The sequence below is a fragment of the Sphaeramia orbicularis genome, chromosome 17 (genome assembly GCF_902148855.1).
Source record: "Sphaeramia orbicularis chromosome 17, fSphaOr1.1, whole genome shotgun sequence".
In the NCBI taxonomy this organism is placed as follows: Eukaryota; Metazoa; Chordata; class Actinopteri; order Kurtiformes; family Apogonidae; genus Sphaeramia; species Sphaeramia orbicularis.
Window position 1 is genome coordinate 46,440,818 of NC_043973.1, and position 22,323 is coordinate 46,463,140.

General features: G+C 34.1%; 1 protein-coding gene across 1 annotated transcript in view; it reads right to left on the reverse strand.

The window, feature by feature from the left end:
* The window catches only part of astn1 (astrotactin 1), a 982,704-nt gene that overhangs the window by 68,742 nt on the left and 891,639 nt on the right, over window positions 1–22,323 (reverse strand). The window contains 2 exon segments of the mRNA XM_030160213.1: window positions 2,102–2,202; window positions 15,810–15,945. Coding sequence (XP_030016073.1) covers window positions 2,102–2,202; window positions 15,810–15,945 — 237 coding nt within the window.

Here is a 22,323-nt window from a genome sequence, read left to right on the forward strand (position 1 = left end):
TGATGAGTAAAACACTTATAACTGTGTTTAGAAACCATATATTAATGTGTATTCATGTCAGAAATATGCTTTATAAATGATGAATACAGTATTTGTTAATGCTTAACTAATGTTCTTATTAATGAGTAAAACATTTAGAACTGCTTATAAACCATATATTAATGAGTATTCATGTCAGAAATATGCTTTATAAATGATGAATACAGTATTTGTTAATGCTTAACTAATGTTCTTATTAATGATGAGTAAAACACTTATAACTGTGCTTATAAACCTTATATTAATGTGTATTCATGTCAAAAATATGCTTTATAAATGATGAATACAGTATTTGTTAATGCTTAACTAATGTTCTTATTAATGATGAGTAAAACATTTATAACTGTGTTTAGAAACCATATATTAATGAGTATTCCTGTCAGAAATATGCTTTATAAATGATGAAAACAGTATTTGTTAATGCTTAACTACTGTTCTTATTAATGAGTAAAACATTTAGAACTGCTTATAAACCATATATTAATGAGTATTCATGTCAGAAATATGCTTTATAAATGATGAATACAGTATTTGTTAATGCTTAACTAATGTTCTTATTAATGATGAGTAAAACACTTATAACTGTGCTTATAAACCTTATATTAATGTGTATTCATGTCAAAAATATGCTTTATAAATGATGAATACAGTATTTGTTAATGCTTAACTACTGTTCTTATTAATGATGAGTAAAACATTTATAACTGTGCTTATAAACCATATATTAATGAGTATTCCTGTCAGAAATATGCTTTATAAATGATGAATACAGTATTTGTTAATGATTAACTAAGTTTCTTATTAATGAGTAAAACATTTAGAACTGCTAATAAACCACATATTAATGAGTATTCATGTCAGAAATATGCGTTATAAATGATGAATACAGTATTTGTTAATGCTTAACTAATGTTCTTATTAATGATGAGTAAAACATTTATAACTGTGTTTATAAACCATATATTAATGAGTATTCCTGTCAGAAATATGCTTTATACATGATGAATACAGTATGTGTTAATGCTGAACTAATGCTTCATAGTGTGGACTTATTATAAAGTGTTACCACTAACTTTGCAGCCCCCAGTGAGAAATGACAATGGGAATCAAGGTGTTGGAGTAAATAAATACAGGGTGGGGAAGCTAAATTTACAATGAACATTTAGTTGTTTTTTCTCAGCAGGCACTACGTCAATTGTTTTGAAACCAAACATATATTGATGTCATAATCATACCTAACACTATTATCCATACCTTTTCAGAAACTTTGGCCCATATGAGTAATCAGGAAAGCAAACGTCAAAGAGTGTGTGATTTGCTGAATGCACTCGTCACACCAAAGGAGATTTCAAAAATAGTTGGAGTGTCCATAAAGACTGTTTATAATGGAAAGAAGAGAATGACTATGAGCAAAACTATTACGAGAAAGTCTGGAAGATACTATTAAAGAAGAATGGGAGAAGTTGTCACCCGAATATTTGAGGAACACTTGCGCAAGTTTCAGGAAGCGTGTGAAGGCAGTTATTGAGAAAGAAGGAGGACACATAGAATAAAAACATTTTCTATTATGTCCATTTTCTTGTGGCAAATAAATTCTCATGACTTTCAATAAACTAGTTGGTCATACACTGTCTTTCAATCCCTGCCTCAAAATATTGTAAATTTTGCTTCCCCACCCTGTACATTTTCTTAAATTTGAGGAGTCTTGAATTTTTGCCAGTACGATCATGAAATAGGCCTTAAATTCTGTTCTACGTAGTCTCAAAAAGTCTTAAATGTCACTTGTAAGAACGCTGATCTGTCATTGTTTTGTATCCTAGACCCCTGTTAGAAAACAAACACCTGAGTTCAACGTGTCCACATACTTTTGTCCATATAAAAAGTTGAATATTTTGTTACTTTCGACCCCTTTTCACACCAAACACACATCAGTCAGACCTGCAGATGACACCTTATCCTATGAACTGAATCTCTGAAGTGGAAAATGAGTGGTTTTTCTGTGGAACACCTGTGTCCTGCTCACAGAGATGATTCACCACAGACTTTTAATGCCTTTCCTCACCTTGTGCTTTGACGTCATCCACAGTTGGACACGGGGTTTTGATGGTGACCTCACTTGGACTGGATCGGCGCCCTGTGGTGTCCACTGCCCACAACCGGAACCTGGACACACACACCAAAGGATAACACGAATAATTACCTACTGTCAAATGACGAAATGGAGAAAATATAGTCTTTTATTATTTATTACTGTCTGATGTGATACTGTTGTGCCTATATTATCAATACTTATATGCACATTTAACCCATAAACACCAAAACATCCACCAAAACCATCTACTGATCTAAACTGTTTAACACCTGTCGATCCATCCATTGATTTGATACCTATAACTATTCATTTTTTTAAGTCACTTTTTCTTCAGTTTTCCTCTAATAACCTCTGAATACTTAACATCTACATGATCAGTAAATATAGGAAAATACACGATTTTAACTGAAAAATGGGGGAAAAAAACAGGAAAATACCCCAAAACGTGGTGATAAATCACTTGGTAAAGGTGTAAATGTAAAGAAAACTAATTGTACAGATGTTTTAAAGAGCCAAAAGATAACCGTCAAAGACCTAAACCATCTACTGATTTAAACTGTTTAACACCTGTCGATCCATTAACTGATTTGATACTTATGACTATTCAATTTTTTTAAGTCACTTTTTCTTCAGTTTTCCTCTAATAACCCCTGAATTTACTCTGAAAACTTAACATCTATGTTATCAGTAAATTAAATATAGGAAAATACATGATTTTAACTGAAAAATGGGGGAAAAAAACAGGAAAATACCCCAAAACGTGGTGATAAATCACTTGGTAAAGGTGTAAATGTAAAGAAAACTAATTGTTCAGATGTATTAAAGAACTAAAAGATAACCGTCAAAGACCTAAACCATCTACTGATCTAAACTGTTTAACACCTGTCGATCCATTCATTGATTTGATACATATACCTATTGATTTTTTTAAGTCACTTTTTCTTCAGTTTTCCTCTAATAACCTCTGAATACTTAACATCTACATGATCAGTAAATATAGGAAAATACACGATTTTAACTAAAAAAATGGGGGGAAAAAAACAGGAAAATACCCCAAAACATGGTGATAAATCACTTGGTAAAGGTATAAATATAAAGAAAACTAATTGTACAGATGTATTAAAGAACCAAAAGATAACCGTCAAAGACCTAAACCATCTACTGATTTAAACTGTTTAACACCTGTCGATCCATTCATTGATTTGATACCTATAACTATTCATTTTTTTAAGTCACTTTTTCTTCAGTTTTCCTCAAATAACCTCTGAATTTACTCTGAAAACTTAACATGTTATCAGTAAATTAAATATAGGAAAATACATGATTTTAACTGAAAAATGGGGGAAAAAAACAGGAAAATACCCCAAAACGTGGTGATAAATCACTTGGTAAAGGTGTAAATGTAAAGAAAACTAATTGTACAGATGTTTTAAAGAGCCAAAAGATAACCGTCAAAGACCTAAACCATCTACTGATCTAAACTGTTTAACACCTGTCGATCCATTAACTGATTTGATACTTATGACTATTCAATTTTTTTAAGTCACTTTTTCTTCAGTTTTCCTCTAATAACCTCTGAATTTACTCTGAATACTTAACATCTATTTTATCAGTAAATTAAATATAGGAAAATACATGATTTTAACTGAAAAATGGGGGAAAAAAACAGGAAAATACCCCAAAACGTGGTGATAAATCACTTGGTAAAGGTGTAAATGTAAAGAAAACTAATTGTTCAGATGTATTAAAGAACTAAAAGATAACCGTCAAAGACCTAAACCATCTACTGATCTAAACTGTTTAACACCTGTCGATCCATTCATTGATTTGATACATATACCTATTGATTTTTTTAAGTCACTTTTTCTTCAGTTTTCCTCAAATAACCTCTGAATTTACTCTGAAAACTTAACATCTATGTTATCAGTAAATTAAATATAGGAAAATACATGATTTTAACTGAAAAATGGGGGAAAAAAACAGGAAAATACCCCAAAACGTGGTGATAAATCACTTGGTAAAGGTGTAAATGTAAAGAAAACTAATTGTTCAGATGTATTAAAGAACCAAAAGATAACCGTCAAAGACCTAAACCATCTACTGATCTAAACTGTTTAACACCTGTCGATCCATTCATTGATTTGATACTTATGACTATTCAATTTTTTTAAGTCACTTTTTCTTCAGTTTTCCTCTAATAACCTCTGAATTTACTCTGAAAACTTAACATCTATTTTATCAGTAAATTAAATATAGGAAAATACATGATTTTAACTGAAAAATGGGGGAAAAAAACAGGAAAATACCCCAAAACGTGGTGATAAATCACTTGGTAAAGGTGTAAATGTAAAGAAAACTAATTGTACAGATGTTTTAAAGAGCCAAAAGATAACCGTCAAAGACCTAAACCATCTACTGATTTAAACTGTTTAACACCTGTCGATCCATTAACTGATTTGATACTTATGACTATTCAATTTTTTTAAGTCACTTTTTCTTCAGTTTTCCTCTAATAACCTCTGAATTTACTCTGAAAACTTAACATCTATTTTATCAGTAAATTAAATATAGGAAAATACATGATTTTAACTGAAAAATGGGGGAAAAAAACAGGAAAATACCCCAAAACGTGGTGATAAATCACTTGGTAAAGGTGTAAATGTAAAGAAAACTAATTGTTCAGATGTTTTAAAGAACTAAAAGATAACCGTCAAAGACCTAAACCATCTACTGATCTAAACTGTTTAACACCTGTCGATCCATTCATTGATTTGATACATATACCTATTGATTTTTTTAAGTCACTTTTTCTTCAGTTTTCCTCAAATAACCTCTGAATTTACTCTGAAAACTTAACATCTATGTTATCAGTAAATTAAATATAGGAAAATACATGATTTTAACTGAAAAATGGGGAAAAAAAAACAGGAAAATACCCCAAAACGTGGTGATAAATCACTTGGTAAAGGTGTAAATGTAAAGAAAACTAACTGTACAGATGTTTTAAAGAGCCAAAAGATAACCGTCAAAGACCTAAACCATCTACTGATTTAAACTGTTTAACACCTGTCGATCCATTAACTGATTTGATACTTATGACTATTCAATTTTTTTAAGTCACTTTTTCTTCAGTTTTCCTCTAATAACCTCTGAATTTACTCTGAATACTTAACATCTATTTTATCAGTAAATTAAATATAGGAAAATACATGATTTTAACTGAAAAATGGGGGAAAAAAACAGGAAAATACCCCAAAACGTAGTGATAAATCACTTGGTAAAGGTGTAAATGTAAAGAAAACTAATTGTTCAGATGTATTAAAGAACCAAAAGATAACCGTCAAAGACCTAAACCATCTACTGATTTAAACTGTTTAACACCTGTCGATCCATTCATTGATTTGATACTTATGACTATTCAATTTTTTTAAGTCACTTTTTCTTCAGTTTTCCTCTAATAACCTCTGAATTTACTCTGAATACTTAACATCTATTTTATCAGTAAATTAAATATAGGAAAATACATGATTTTAACTGAAAAATGGGGGAAAAAAACAGGAAAATACCCCAAAACGTGGTGATAAATCACTTGGTAAAGGTGTAAATGTAAAGAAAACTAATTGTACAGATGTTTTAAAGAGCCAAAAGATAACCGTCAAAGACCTAAACCATCTACTGATTTAAACTGTTTAACACCTGTCGATCCATTAACTGATTTGATACTTATGACAATTCAATTTTTTTAAGTCACTTTTTCTTCAGTTTTCCTCTAATAACCTCTGAATTTACTCTGAATACTTAACATCTATTTTATCAGTAAATTAAATATAGGAAAATACATGATTTTAACTGAAAAATGGGGGAAAAAAACAGGAAAATACCCCAAAACGTGGTGATAAATCACTTGGTAAAGGTGTAAATGTAAAGAAAACTAATTGTTCAGATGTATTAAAGAACCAAAAGATAACCGTCAAAGACCTAAACCATCTACTGATCTAAACTGTTTAACACCTGTCGATCCATTCATTGATTTGATACATATACCTATTGATTTTTTTAAGTCACTTTTTCTTCAGTTTTCCTCAAATAACCTCTGAATTTACTCTGAAAACTTAACATCTATGTTATCTGTAAATTAAATATAGGAAAATACATGATTTTAACTGAAAAATGGGGGAAAAAAACAGGAAAATACCCCAAAACGTGGTGATAAATCACTTGGTAAAGGTGTAAATGTAAAGAAAACTAATTGTACAGATGTTTTAAAGAGCCAAAAGATAACCGTCAAAGACCTAAACCATCTACTGATCTAAACTGTTTAACACCTGTCGATCCATTAACTGATTTGATACTTATGACTATTCAATTTTTTTAAGTCACTTTTTCTTCAGTTTTCCTCTAATAACCTCTGAATTTACTCTGAATACTTAACATCTATTTTATCAGTAAATTAAATATAAGAAAATACATGATTTTAACTGAAAAATGGGGGAAAAAAACAGGAAAATACCCCAAAACGTGGTGATAAATCACTTGGTAAAGGTATAAATGTAAAGAAAACTAATTGTTCAGATGTATTAAAGAACCAAAAGATAACCGTCAAAGACCTAAACCATCTACTGATTTAAACTGTTTAACACCTGTCGATCCATTAATTCTATCAATACATGTAAATAATTGGTGTAAAATACAGTTTGTCGTCTTTTCATGGTCATCAGATATGAAAATAATCTGAAAATACTGGTTTATTTTTCTATTTTTATGGCTTTTTTTCTTGCAATTCCTACTCACTCTTTCCCTTCAGTGACTTAGTTCCTTGTTCACTGAGAAAAAGAGGAGTTTGAACGGGACTTTTAAAAAAACATAAGTGAGAAATGATGCATACTTTGCCTTGAAAGTGGTCGAAAATGGCTTTATTTCCTTAACAGAGGTGGGTAATTCCAGCTTCATAGTCAAAGTCCAGTCATGTATTGGTTCTACCTGTTCAGGTGATTCCACTAATTATCCATCTGCTTGGATGAGGAGTGGTGCTCGTCAAAATGGGCTGGTTCAGTGAACGGTTGGAACAAATACGTGGGTAGGACTATCTAGATCAGGGGCCGCTATCCTGCATGTTTTAGATCAGGGGGGTCCAATCCTGGTCCTCCAGAGCTACTATCCTTCATGTTTTAGACGTATCCCTCTTCCAGCACACCTGACAGTCGTTGTCAGTCTTCTGCAGAGCGTGGTGATAGGCTTATCATTTGAATCAGGTGTGTTGGAAGAGGGATACGTCTAAAACATGAAGGATAGTAGCTCTGGAGGACCAGGGTTGGACACCCCTGGGCTGTATGAACTAAAATGAGTTTAACACAGCTGCTCTACAACATTCATTCACCAGTAAAACCCATGGAGTTGGATCAGTGACAGTGGATGGAGACACTGGGTTTATGTTGGAATTTACTGGTTTACCTTTGAATTTAGTCTGAGCTTTGATGAACATCTACATGACCAGTGAATTAAATAAAGGAAAATACTGAATTTACACTGAAAAAACTCAAACTAAAGAGGGTAATATTACAATAAACGGTGATAAATCATTTAAAAAAGGTTAAATAGAGCGAAAAAATAAATTGGGAACTGACACAAAAGTCCCACTGGCTCTTTATGGGTTAATGCAAAAAACTAAACAGAGGCATAATAGTGTTAAAATTGCACTTATTTTTCTTAAGACATTTCAGGTTATTCATGTTATTCACATCTTTAACAAAACTTTGTAGACGTTAACATTATTAGAATGTAATTTTACTGTTTTCTGCTGTTATTACCTCCACTAGGAGGTACTGCGATTGCTTTGCGTGTTTGTTTGTTTGTTTGTTTGTGTGTTTGTTTGTTTGTTTGTCAGCAAGATAACTTAAAAAGTTATGGATGGATTTTCATGAAATTTTCAGGAAATGTTGATTCTGTCACAAGGAAGAAATGATGAAATTTTGGTGGTGATGGGGGGGGGTGGGGGGTGCAGATCTGTCTTGGCGGAGGTCTGCGGTCCTCGAGTGCTTTTCTTGTTATTTTACTGGTCCGGCCCACTTTAGGCCATAAGAATGAACTAAAATGAGTTTAACACAGCTGCTCTACAACATTCATTCACCAGTAAAACCCATGGAGTTGGATCAGTGACAGTGGATGGAGACACTGGGTTTATGTTGGAATTTACTGGTTTACCTTTGAATTTAGTCTGAGCTTTGATGAACATCTACATGACCAGTGAATTAAATACAATAAAATACATGTTTTACACTGAAAAAACTCAAACTAAAGATGGTAATATTACAATAAACGGTGATAAATCATTTAAAAAAGGTTAAATAGAGCGAAAAAATAAATTGGGAACTGACACAAAAGTCCCACTGGCTCTTTATGGGTTAATGCAAAAAACTAAACAGAGGCATAATAGTGTTAAAACTGCACTTATTTTTCTTAAGACATTTCAGGTTGTTCATCTTATTCACATCTTTAATAAAACTTTGTAGACGTTAACATTATTAGAATGTAATTTTACTGTTTTCCGCTGTTATTACCTCCACCAGGAGGTACTGCGATTGCTTTGCGTGTTTGTTTGTTTGTTTGTTAGCAAGATAACTTAAAAAGTTATGGATGGATTTTCATGAAATTTTCAGGAAATGTTGATTCTGTCACAAGGAAGAAATGATGAAATTTTGGTGGTGATGGGGGGGGGGGGGGTGCAGATCTGTCTTGGCGGAGGTCTGCGGTCCTCAAGTGCTTTTCTTGTTATTTTATTGGTCCGGCCCACTTTAGGCCATAAGAATGAACTAAAATGAGTTTAACACAGCTGCTCTACAACATTCATTCACCAGTAAAACCCATGGAGTTGGATCAGTGACAGTGGATGGAGACACTGGGTTTATGTTGGAATTTACTGCTTTACCTTTGAATTTAGTCTGAGCTTTGATGAACATCTACATGACCAGTGAATTAAATACAATAAAATACATGTTTTACACTGAAAAAACTCAAACTAAAGATGGTAATATTACAATAAACGGTGATAAATCATTTAAAAAAGGTTAAATAGAGCGAAAAAATAAATTGGGAACTGACACAAAAGTCCCACTGGCTCTTTATGGGTTAATGCAAAAAACTAAACAGAGGCATAATAGTGTTAAAACTGCACTTATTTTTCTTAAGACATTTCAGGTTGTTCATGTTATTCACATCTTTAATAAAACTTTGTAGACGTTAACATTATTAGAATGTAATTTTACTGTTTTCCGCTGTTATTACCTCCACCAGGAGGTACTGCGATTGCTTTGTGTGTTTGTTTGTTTGTTTGTCAGCAAGATAACTTAAAAAGTTATGGATGGATTTTCATGAAATTTTCAGGAAATGTTGATTCTGTCACAAGGAAGAAATGATGAAATTTTGGTGGTGATGGGGGGGGGGGGGGGGTGCAGATCTGTCTTGGCGGAGGTCTGCGCTCCCCGAGTGCTTTTCTTGTTATTTTATTGGTCCGGCCCACTTTAGGCCATAAGAATGAACTACAATGAGTTTAACACAGCTGCTCTACAACATTCATTCACCAGTAAAACCCATGGAGTTGGATCAGTGACAGTGGATGGAGACACTGGGTTTATGTTGGAATTTACTGCTTTACCTTTGAATTTAGTCTGAGCTTTGATGAACATCTACATGACCAGTGAATTAAATAAAGGAAAATACTGAATTTACACTGAAAAAACTCAAACTGAAGATGGTAATATTACAATAAACGGTGATAAATCATTTAAAAAAGGTTAAATAGAGCGAAAAAATAAACTGGGAACTGACACAAAAGTCCCACTGGCTCTTTATGGGTTAATGCAAAAAACTAAACAGAGGCATAATAGTGTTAAAATTGCACTTATTTTTCTTAAGACATTTCAGGTTGTTCATGTTATTCACATCTTTAACAAAACTTTGTAGACGTTAACATTATTAGAATGTAATTTTACTGTTTTCTGCTGTTATTACCTCCACTAGGAGGTACTGCGATTGCTTTGCGTGTTTGTTTGTTTGTTTGTTTGTTTGTGTGTTTGTTTGTTTGTTTGTCAGCAAGATAACTTAAAAAGTTATGGATGGATTTTCATGAAATTTTCAGGAAATGTTGATTCTGTCACAAGGAAGAAATGATGAAATTTTGGTGGTGATGGGGGGGGGGTGCAGATCTGTCTTGGCAGAGGTCTGCGCTCCCCGAGTGCTTTTCTTGTTATTTTATTGGTCCGGCCCACTTTAGGCCATAAGAATGAACTAAAATGAGTTTAACACAGCTGCTCTACAACATTCATTCACCAGTAAAACCCATGGAGTTGGATCAGTGACAGTGGATGGAGACACTGGGTTTATGTTGGAATTTACTGCTTTACCTTTGAATTTAGTCTGAGCTTTGATGAACATCTACATGACCAGTGAATTAAATACAATAAAATACATGTTTTACACTGAAAAAACTCAAACTAAAGATGGTAATATTACAATAAACGGTGATAAATCATTTAAAAAAGGTTAAATAGAGCGAAAAAATAAACTGGGAACTGACACAAAAGTCCCACTGGCTCTTTATGGGTTAATGCAAAAAACTAAACAGAGGCATAATAGTGTTAAAATTGCACTTATTTTTCTTAAGACATTTCAGGTTGTTCATGTTATTCACATCTTTAATAAAACTTTGTAGACGTTAACATTATTAGAATGTAATTTTACTGTTTTCCGCTGTTATTACCTCCACCAGGAGGTACTGCGATTGCTTTGCGTGTTTGTTTGTTTGTTTTGTTTGTCAGCAAGATAACTTAAAAAGTTATGGATGGATTTTCATGGAATTTTCAGGAAATGTAGATTCTGTCACAAGGAAGAAATGATGAAATTTTGGTGGTGATGGGGGGGTGGGGGGTGGTGCAGATCTGTCTTGGCAGAGGTCTGCGCTCCCCGAGTGCTTTTCTTGTTATTTTATTGGTCCGGCCCACTTTAGGCCATAAGAATGAACTAAAATGAGTTTAACACAGCTGCTCTACAACATTCATTCACCAGTAAAACCCATGGAGTTGGATCAGTGACAGTGGATGGAGACACTGGGTTTATGTTGGAATTTACTGCTTTACCTTTGAATTTCCTCGGAGCATTTATGAACATCTACATGACCAGTGAACTAAATACAATAAAATACATGTTTTACACTGAAAAAACTCAAACTAAAGATGGTAATATTACAATAAACGGTGATAAATCATTTAAAAAAGGTTAAATAGAGCGAAAAAATAAACTGGGAACTGACACAAAAGTCCCACTGGCTCTTTATGGGTTAATGCAAAAAACTAAACAGAGGCATAATAGTGTTAAAATTGCACTCATTTTTCTTAAGACATTTCAGGTTGTTCATCTTATTCACATCTTTAACAAAACTTTGTAGACGTTAACATTATTAGAATGTAATTTTACTGTTTTCCGCTGTTATTACCTCCACCAGGAGGTATTGTGGTGCTTTGTGTGTTTGGGAGTTTCTTTGTTTGTTAGCAAGATAACTCAAAAAGTTAAGGACGGATTTTCATGAAATTTTCAGGAAATGTTGATTCTGGCACAAGGAAGAAATGATGAAATTTTGGTGGTGATCGGGGGGGCAGATCTGTCTTGGCGGAGGTCTGCGCTCCCCAAGTGCTTTTCTTGTTATTTTATTGGTCCGGCCCACTTTAGGCCATAAGAATGAACTACAATGAGTTTAACACAGCTGCTCTACAACATTCATTCACCAGTAAAACCCATGGAGTTGGATCAATGACAGTGGATGAGACACTGGGTTTATGTTGGAATTTACTGGTTTACCTTTGAATTTAGTCTGAGCTTTGATGAACATCTACATGACCAGTGAATTAAATAAAGGAAAATACATGTTTTACACTGAAAAAACTCAAACTAAAGAGGGTAATATTACAATAAATACCTTAAGAAAGGTTAAATAGAGACATAAATAAAAAAAAAAAAAAAAAAAAAAAATTGGAAACTGCCACAAAAGTCCCTCTTGCTCTTTATGGGTTAACGCAACAAACTAAACCACTGTTTGACTGAATGCACATCTCCACCTAGTGGCCAAAATGCAAACTGCACCCACCTGCAGCATCAAAGACAGAAGCAGCAGGAAGTGAGTGACAAGAATAGAAAAGAAAACACTGCATCAAATGTAAGCAGCCTGCAGGTAAATACAGATTTTTTTTTCCTAGCCGAGCTGCAGTGTACGCATACTTCAGTGACACCGCACACTTGATTCATTTTCAGCAACACTTGACATTTCACCCTCTGCGACGTACCTTCAAACCCAGAGCTTCTGATGCAGCTGCACAGTGTGATTTCTGTCTAATGCTTACATCAGGGCGCACATTGTATATATATCAACACACAATACATTTTTCATCTAGCAGGCGCCAAACCTAAGCTTCATAAAGGCTCCGTCTGTATAGAGAATATAAGGAGTGTGCAGTGCCCCGACGGGGGGAGACAAGCCCGTGGGCTCAGCCAGATGAATGAGCTGCCGGGCAGGATGCAGGGAGCAGGAGCCCCCGCTGATGCCGGGATTAAAAGGGCATGTGTAGCCGCTCACTCAGCCCACATGCATCAAAAAATGTTTGAAGAGGCGCCGCTTTCTGGCCTCCTGCCCTTCCTTTCTTTAACTCGTACCCCTCTTTTCACTTTACTACCCAGGAATCTGCTTCACCTGCTCTCTTTTCTTTGCCTCTTTGTTCTTAAAGCTACTTTTTTTTATCCACCTTGCTCTATCTTCCTGCAGTGTGTGTGGTTTTTCCTTCTGGCGGGTTATCGACGAGATAAGTGTCGGCATGTGTACAGAGTATCACGGCAGAGAAGGAAACTGGTCTTAGAACAGAAGTGAACAGAAACTTTTTCAACTATTTTTTCACTTTTCTTTAACCCTTACAGGTCTGAGCCTATTTTGGCCATTTTTGAGTACTTTTGATTTTGCCTTTCTATACTATATAAAGAAATGTTTATTATACCTATGTTTGGTATCTTTTTTTTCCCAGCACAACTTCATCTATCACATCTGCCTGTTATTTTTTCACTTTAACCTACTATATCAACACAAAAGGACCAAAAACACAAAAAAAAACATAAATCTGATTTGAAAATTTTATATAATTTATTGCTTAAATAACACAAAGATGCTTAAATTTTTTTTTTTCAAAGACTTTAGAGGTGAATATTGGTTCCAAATATTACGTATATGAAATCAAAATGGTAATAAATTAAAATTATACTCAAATATTTGACATAAAAGCAGATCTTTACATAAGCGTTTTCTCTGGTTTTCTCAACTATCAGCTGACGCAGCATATGAAGCTTATAGGACTGTTAAAATATGCGTCCATGAGTTTTACTTTGAAGAAAAAAACTTGATGATACTTAATTTACAGAGCTAAGCTAACAGAGCTAAGCTAACAGAGCTATAATGTAAATGCAGCACATGAAGGTTAAAATACAGTTTGATTTTGAGCGACTGTTAAAATAAGTATCTATGAGTTTTAGTTAGAAGAAAAAAAGTTGATATTTTATTTATAGAGCAAAGCTAACACAGCTAAGCTAACAGAGCTATAATGTAAACTATCAGCTGACGCAGCACGTGAAGGTTAAAATACAGTTTGATTTTGAATGACTGTTAAAATAAGTGTCTATGAGTTTTAGTTAGAAGAAAAAAACTTGATGATACTTTAAGCTAACAGAGCTAAGCTAACAAAGCTAAGCTAACAGAGCTATAATATGATATGACTTCCTCGTATTGTATTTGTTTTCTGGTGGAACAGGTGTTGTGAAGCTTAAAAAGAAAGAGCTTTTTTTCTAAAAAATGAGCAGGTGGGAAAGTATATCTTCACTGTTGAAAACAAAGCCCGTTCAGCGATGTCTTCAGCATACCTTAAGAATGGCAGCATGCCTTCATCACCAATAAAACCATCATCTTAGTCATATTAAAATGTCTTTAAATCCACAGACTGGTATGGGAACACACAGGTGCAGGTTGTGTCTGTTCAGCTTAGACATCCAACAGTGAAATTTATGAACAGTAAGGCATAAATCCTTTTAACGTTTACTGAAAAAACACATGTTATCAAAGACTTTATTTGCTCTCACTTGGTTGGTTTCAGTTAACATCACCTCATGCTCGACTCAACAAAAACAGCCTACACATGATCTATTGTTCTACGGTTCTGCCCTACTTAACGTACTGTACAGAAATATGCGGAAACACAGGAAAAACTAGTGTAGATACATTAGAAAAATTACAAAAAATAGAATAATTAATAAGGTAGGATATTTTGAAGCAACGAATAATTTATTTATTCAACTTAAAACCTTAAAATTGTAGGATATTATATATATATATATATATATATATATATATATATAAATATTAGAGATGATTTATAAAGTAAAAAATTACATTTTTCCAAATAGCATTCAGATTTCTTTAAATTAAGAGAGTAATTATAATTTAAGAGGTCTTTATATTTGTGAATGGACTAAAGTAAGGACAAATGTGAAGTCTAGATGTATTTGGGTTGTGGGTATGAAATTATGGGATGGAATTTAATCCTGTAAAGCCTGAACCATTAAATCATTGACAGAAAATTCCAGTTCTTTGAAACTGGAGCCTTTATTGGTCCTCCTTAACAACCAAAAAAAAAGTTTTTTTCAAATATCAATTTCCATGTATGAGTTTCAATTTTGTATCATATTTGATACATCGGGTCTCAATGCTCAAATATTATTTTTGAACAAACAAAAGTATAATATAAAACAAACATGTCTAACAAATTGGTAATTCCTTTTTGAAACTGTCACAGTTCTTCCTCCTTCCTCATTAACCCTTTCATGCACAGTGGTCACTCCAGTGGACAGCTCTTCTACAGCTGTTCTCTTGTATATTCATGGATTTTGTTGTTCTTTTCGTTGTTTTTTTTGTTTTTGTTTTGTCTTTACACATATCTTTATTAAAGTTTTAAGACACTACATATCTTTTCTGACATGAATTGGTAACATTATGTAGATCTCTCCTGAGCATAAACCCCCAGAATCACAAGCCTTCCCCACACTTTTCACACAATTTATCAGTAAATACACGTTTCTGTGCGTCAAAAATTAAACGTGTGGTGTCCAGCTGAGTGGACATTTTTGCAACTTCATGAAAAATAGGTTCATAAGACATTTTTTGTCATTATTACTTTTTAAATGTATTTATTTATTTATTTAATTATTTTTATTTTATTTATTTATTTTTTATTTATTTTTCAGAAGAAAATTTTCTATCAAGTTTTTTTCATGCCTAAAGAGGAATAAAAACACTCAGGAAAAAATTTTGATGAAGGTTCTCATAATTCGTGCATGAAAGGGTTAATGACAGTTTTGTAGTGTCACTGGAAAGGCCTCTGCTGAATGAATTCCTCCCCCTGGTGGATTATCTGTGTATTGCATGTATCTAATTGTATACATCAGGTTTTTCAAGAAAAACAATATCACAATGATCATGTAGAGGGCTTCAAAACTCATGGATCAAATATGACACGTTTGGTGTTAATGTACAAACCAAAATAAACCATTCATTCATTCATACTCTATCATCCCCGTCCTTCACCTCCTTTAGTCTTACATGTATGTGGTGTCGGGTTCCAGGCAGCGGATGATCATGCTGATGGATGAGGACAGGAGGTTGGGGATGTCTCCTAACATCACACATGGAGACCTGGCCCCGGACAGGATGTCGTCCACGAAGCTCAACAGAGTTTCTACAACGAAAAGAAAAAAGAAACAGGACGTTGAGGATCAGACGAAAAAATGCACGACTTTGAACTCTTTATAGTTCACACATAGAAATACTATGAAATAGGATATGTAGTCAGTCCAGCTTGGATTTACAAGGCTGACAATTAATACTGAACAAACAAGAACTCAAACTATGAATTATGAAAGAGCTGCAGCATCTGAAACTGACCACAATGAACATTTGACAGATAAACAGAACCACAGTGCTTCAGCTTCAGACTCACTGTTTACCATGTCTGTAATGGATTAGGATTGTCTCTGTCAACTCACCATGTATTTTTTATTAGTACGTTGTTTTTGTTTTTGTTTTTGTAATCAATTACTAGAAATTCCAGGCGACCCCATGTGGGACTGAGAAACACCGCCCTATGCTGTGCATCACACTAGTCACTTTTCCATCGGACATCTGCGCAAAACTTTACCGATATTTACTAAATGTCGAAAAAACAGAAGGGCATAACGTCGTTTTTTTCCATTAAATCACAAATGCGATGATTTGTTTATTTATCGTGAGATGACACGAGAAGTCATTCCATAAACATGGCGACGAACGTAAATATAGTGTTGATTTACAGATATATTCATTATTATTATACATTACCCCACTATCTCCTACTATTTTTAATAGTAATTTTTTTTTTTTTTTTTAGCAGTTACTAGAAATTCCAGTCGACCCATGTGGGACTGAAAAACACTGCCCTATAACTAGCTGTTTTTCCAATGGACGAGTTTGACGAGGCAGCTCAGAGGGTAGAGCGTCCAAATCGTCCAATAACCGAAGGGTTGGCGGTTCGAATCCCACTCTGTCCCCAGTCACGTGCTGTTGCGTCCTTGGACAAGACACTTCACCCTCCTTGCCTCCAGTGCTGATACTCACACTGGTGTATGAATGTGTATGAATGTTCGGTGGTGGGAGGGGCTGCAGGTGCAGATTAGCAGCCATGCTTCCGTCAGTCTGCCCCAGGACAGCTGTGGATACAGATGTAGTTTACCACCACCAGAGGGAGAATGTGTGAGCGAATGAATAATGGATCCACTGTACGCGCTTTGAGTATGTGTTCATAGAAAAGCGCTATATAAATCTAATCCATTATTATTATTATTATTATTATTATTATTACTAAATTTAAAAAATGATCAGGTTTCCTGGTGTGTCCACACATACTGCGACATGTTTCTTTTAAAATGCTTCTTCTTCGCTTGTTGTAATGTACGTCAACATCTGTTTTTTTAATTCACGTGACTCTAGTTGCACAAAAAACTTCTTTCCATTGCAGTTTTATGTGATATACCATTTGAGCTACACCCGAAAGACCACCTCTTGCCAGTGCAAAAACTTTTTATCGAAAAATGAGACTTCTGGCAAAATTGTCATTTTTCCATTAGATAAATTTTTATGCGCAAGTTATATTTGCACAGTTTGAAGGTCAATGGAAAAGCGACTAATGTCTGTGTAAAATGTTCAAAATGTTCTAGAAATTGGAAAATTGGAAGTTTGAAAAAAAAAAAAAAGTTTGAGAACCACTGGAATAAATGGATCAACAGGTATTAAACAGTTTATGCTTTTAGTTGACAGTGGATGTTTAGGTCTTTATGGGTTAAATGTGAAAATTCTAGTAGATTGTACAGTTTCCTATTTTTTTTTTTTTTTAAGATATTTTTTCAATTTTATTGAAATATATAGGTATACAAAACAGAGAAATTTTGAACAAATATCAAGATGTCAAAAGGAAAAATCATCCAAAAAAAAGAATGAAAATAATGCAAAGACTTACAGACACTAATAATAATAATAATAATAATAATAATAATGAAAACGTAAAATATAAAGATCTAAGAAAAATAAATAAATAAACACATCAGAGAGTAAGTTCAGTCAATTTTAAAGAATTCTTTATAAATTGTTTTTTTTTTTTTTTTGTTAAAGATAAATCCCAGTGACTTAATATATTTTTCAAATTCGATCAGAAAGACTTTAAAATTTGGATGTGTTTTGGCATATTTACTTTTGTGTTTATGACATTTTCCAAATAAAATGATCAGATCACACACACACACACACATACACACACACACATACACACACACACACACACACACACACCTATAATTATAATTATCTCCGCTGAAATCTCGCTCCATCATGTCAGTGATGCAAAGTCAGAAATGCTCATTTCTTCTAAACTGCTCCTCTTCAGATCCATTTATTTTGTTGAATTTCTCTGTTGAATGTCTTTAGTTCTACTCCATAAATGTCACTGTCTGTACTGTATCCAACAGTTACAATAAATCAGTCATTAAGGAATATGACTTGCTTTTTTCATGAAGTATATTAACAATATCTAGGTTTTATTCTTACAGACCCTATCGAAAGAGAAATTCAGTTTCTACTGAAAATCGCCACTTATCAATTAATCATTAATCGATCGATAAGGTCAACCAATGAAGGGTTAATGGATTAATTGATAATTTGCATCCCTAATGTAAGTACATTTTGAGATGTTAGAGCTATATTTTCATTACATTTAGATATAAGATAGCTTTCTTTTTTATTTTATTTTATTTTTTATTTTTATTGAAGCGTAAGAGACACAACAAACATCCAGAGAGAGAACAGCATGGACATATGTAGCTTTGTATAACATTCAATAGAAATTCAAGTTTACGAGCGATATTTATACATACTGGAAATAAAAAATAAAAAAGTACATATCAAATCGAATAGTCTCCTTTTATATCACCATGGTGACATTTGGCATGTATTGTTACCTCCGCCAAGGAGGTTATGTTTTTGCCAGTGTTGGTTTGTCTGTCTGTCTGTCTGTCTATGTGCAAGATAACTCAAAAAGTTATGGACGAATTTGGATGAAATTTTCAGGAAAAGTTGATACTGCCATAAGGAACAAACAATTCAATTTTGGTGGTGATTGGGGGGGCACTGATCTGCCTTGGTGGAGGTCTGCGCTCTCCGAGTGCTTTTCTAGTTTCACATAATTTTCCCATTTTTCCCAATGTTTAACGAATATTTCTAATTTCAGATTAATGGTGAAGGTGATTTTTTTTTCCATTTTGTAAATGTCCCATGTTATTTGAACCCACTGTTGAACAGTTGGCTCATCTTGTACCATCCATTTTTTTTTTTACCTCTGCCAAAGAGGTTATGTTTTTGCCGGCGTTGGTCTGTCTGTCTGTCTGTGTGCAAGGTAACTCAAAAAGTTATGGACAGATTTGGATGAAAATTTCAGGGAATGTTGATACTGCCATAAGGAACAAACAAATGATTAAATTTTGGTGGTGATCGGGGGGGGGGGGGGGGTTAAGGAGGTTATGTTTTTGCCAGTGTTGGTTTGTCTGTCTGTCTGTCTGTCTATGTGCAAGATAACTCAAAAAGTTATGGACGAATTTGGATGAAATTTTCAGGAAATGTTGATACTGCCATAAGGAACAAACGATTCAATTTTGGTGGTGATTGGGGGGGGGGGCACTGATCTGCCTTAGTGGAGGTCTGCGCTCTGTGAGTGCGTTTCTAGTATGTTATTGTTTTTTTTCCCTGCTGCCAAAAGAACATTCCAGAGATATTCATCTATTTTCATAGCAGGTGTTTTGAGTCTTAAATACATAGTTCTGCAGTCAGAGGGAATGTATGTTGTAAAAATGATTCGCTTTGCTTTATTGCAGAATGCTGCTGCTTGAGTCCTCACTAACACCAAGAGAGTGGACCACATCAGCCCAGTTCTCAGGTCTCTACACTGGCTCCCTGTCTCTCAGAGAATAGACTTCAAAATTCTCTTACTAGCATATAAAGCACTGAATGGTTTAGGCCCAAAATACATCAGAGACCTTCTAGTCCAGTATGAACCATCCAGACCACTCAGGTCATCTGGTGCAGGTCTGCTCTGTGTTCCCAAAGTCAGAACTAAACCTGGAGAATCAGCGTTCAGTTTCTATGCTCCGTATATCTGGAACAAACTACCAGAAAATATCAGGTCTGCTGAGAGTCTGAGTTCTTTTAAGTCCAGGTTAAAGACTCACCTGTTCACTGCTGCCGCTGACTAAAAGGCTTTTGACTTTTTAAATTTTATATTCTCTTTGAAACTCTGCACTGCAACTTTTACTTTAATATGTGTGTGTTTTTATTTGTATTTTATTTTTATTCTATTTTATTTATTTATTTTTGATTTTATGTGTTGTTTTCTTACTTGCTGTTTTTAATCACCTTTTACATGTTTCTTTTATAATGTTTTAAATGTGTTTCTTTTTGTTTCTTTTATTTCAATGTCCTGTGTGAAGCACCTTAAATTGCCTTGTTGCTGAAATGTGCTATACAAATAAACTTGCCTTGCCTATTGATCTCAGACCAGTAGTTTTGTTTACCCTGACAGTCCCAGAACATGTGGTAGTGAAGGGCCAACTGACAGCCACAGTTTCTCCAACATTTACTATTTAAGATATAAGATAGTTTTCAATTTTAGCCCAAAAGTCAGAAGAATGCCTGGTTGTAGGAATCCCTGCGTCTCCTACAGTGGATTAAACCACCTTCTCCACCTCTACAGAGCTTCTTTCCTGCTGCCCAGGTTGGCGGTGACACACACGGTTCGCTATGTTTTCCCAGCTGGCACCTCGTACGTCAAAAGGGCATGTGGCCATACGGCTGTGTGTTGGAAGGGAAAAACCCTCTGCTTGGAAAAGCCAAGTTTGTGTGTGAAGTGATGGGTGCTCTGAGGTGGTCATCCGTGACCCTCCTTCTACACAAGCGCTGCCTGTCTGTGTGTATTTATACAAATTGTGTGTGTGAAGTGATGGACGCCCTGAGGTGGGCACCTGCACCACTTTTTTTTTTTTTTTTTTTTCTTTCTTTCCACAAGAGCGTTGCCTCAGTCTGAGTGTGCATGTGTGAATGACGGGCGCTCTGAGGTGGTCACCTATGTCTGTCCTGTCAACCGGGCCTGTGTCACCAGCTGGTAAACAGTAGGAAAAGTGCCACGGAGCCATGGAAGGAGCACCGGGATCAAAAAGAAAAAAAAAAAAAAAGTGTGTAGCAGCTGTCAGAGAGACATGTTTACCCAGAGCAAAGACTGACACACGAGTGAAAGACATAAACACAAGTGGAGATGTAATGAAAAGTGACATTGTGAGGCTTTGCACCACTTAGCATACTAATTGCAAAAGCTGCTTGGAATATGTGTCTGCCATGTAAGGAGGCAAATGAAAAGGAAACAGTGTTTGAAAGCTCACCAGTGAAAGGATATTGATATTCTCTGAACCAATAAAAACCCAAATATCCACCAGTGACCAAAACCATCTACTGATCTAAAATGTTTAACCCTTTCATGCATGAATTATGAAAAAAAAGTATCTAGATTTTTTTTTTTTTTTTTACTTTTTTAGATTGATTTTATTACTCAAAATTAGGCTAAAGTTGAAATGCATTTTGATTTTTTTTTTTTTTTTTTTTTCAAATATGGTTTTATTAAGAACATATTTAACCTCTTGAGACCCAGGAAAGTACAAGTTTTGGCTTTTTTTATGTTAAATAATTGCCTATATTGCAAACATCAAATGTAACATTTTTTTCAGATGCATTTTTTCAAACATTTTTATGGAACGCCCTTTACGTTGGACAGTTTTTTTTTTGTTTGTTTGTTTTGTTTTTTGTATAAAGCTGTGAAACTCTTGTACACAAACAGTGGACAGTAAACCCATAGCTGGATCTGTGGAGGTTAACTTTATCAGTTTAGATTTGTGGATTTAACTTCTAAATTATATGCAGGCAACTACTCTCTTTGTTTTGTTTGCATTAAGTATAATAAAAGTATCAAGAAAGAAAATATCAATACAAAAAAAGGAAATAATAATTTTAAAAAAAAGGCTTCAGGAGTCTTTTTTTTTTTTTTTTTTTTTCAGGACAAATTGGAGAATGCTGCTGCAAAGTTTGGATAATTTTCCAAAATAGAACAATGATTAACTTTTATGTTTTTGTCTGATTTGTTTAATAGTTTAATGTATTTGTTTAATGCATTTTGATTTTTTTTTTTCAAATATGGTTTTATTAAGAACATATTTAACCTCTTGAGACCCAGGAAAGTACAAGTTTTGGCTTTTTTTATGTTAAATAATTGCCTATATTGCAAACATCAAATGTAACATTTTTTTCAGATGCATTTTTTCAAACATTTTTATGGAACGCCCTTTACGTTGGACAGTTTTTTTTTGTTTTGTTTTTTGTATAAAGCTGTGAAACTCTTGTACACAAACAGTGGACAGTAAACCCATAGCTGGATCTGTGGAGGTTAACTTTATCAGTTTAGATTTGTGGATTTATCTTCTAAATTATATGCAGG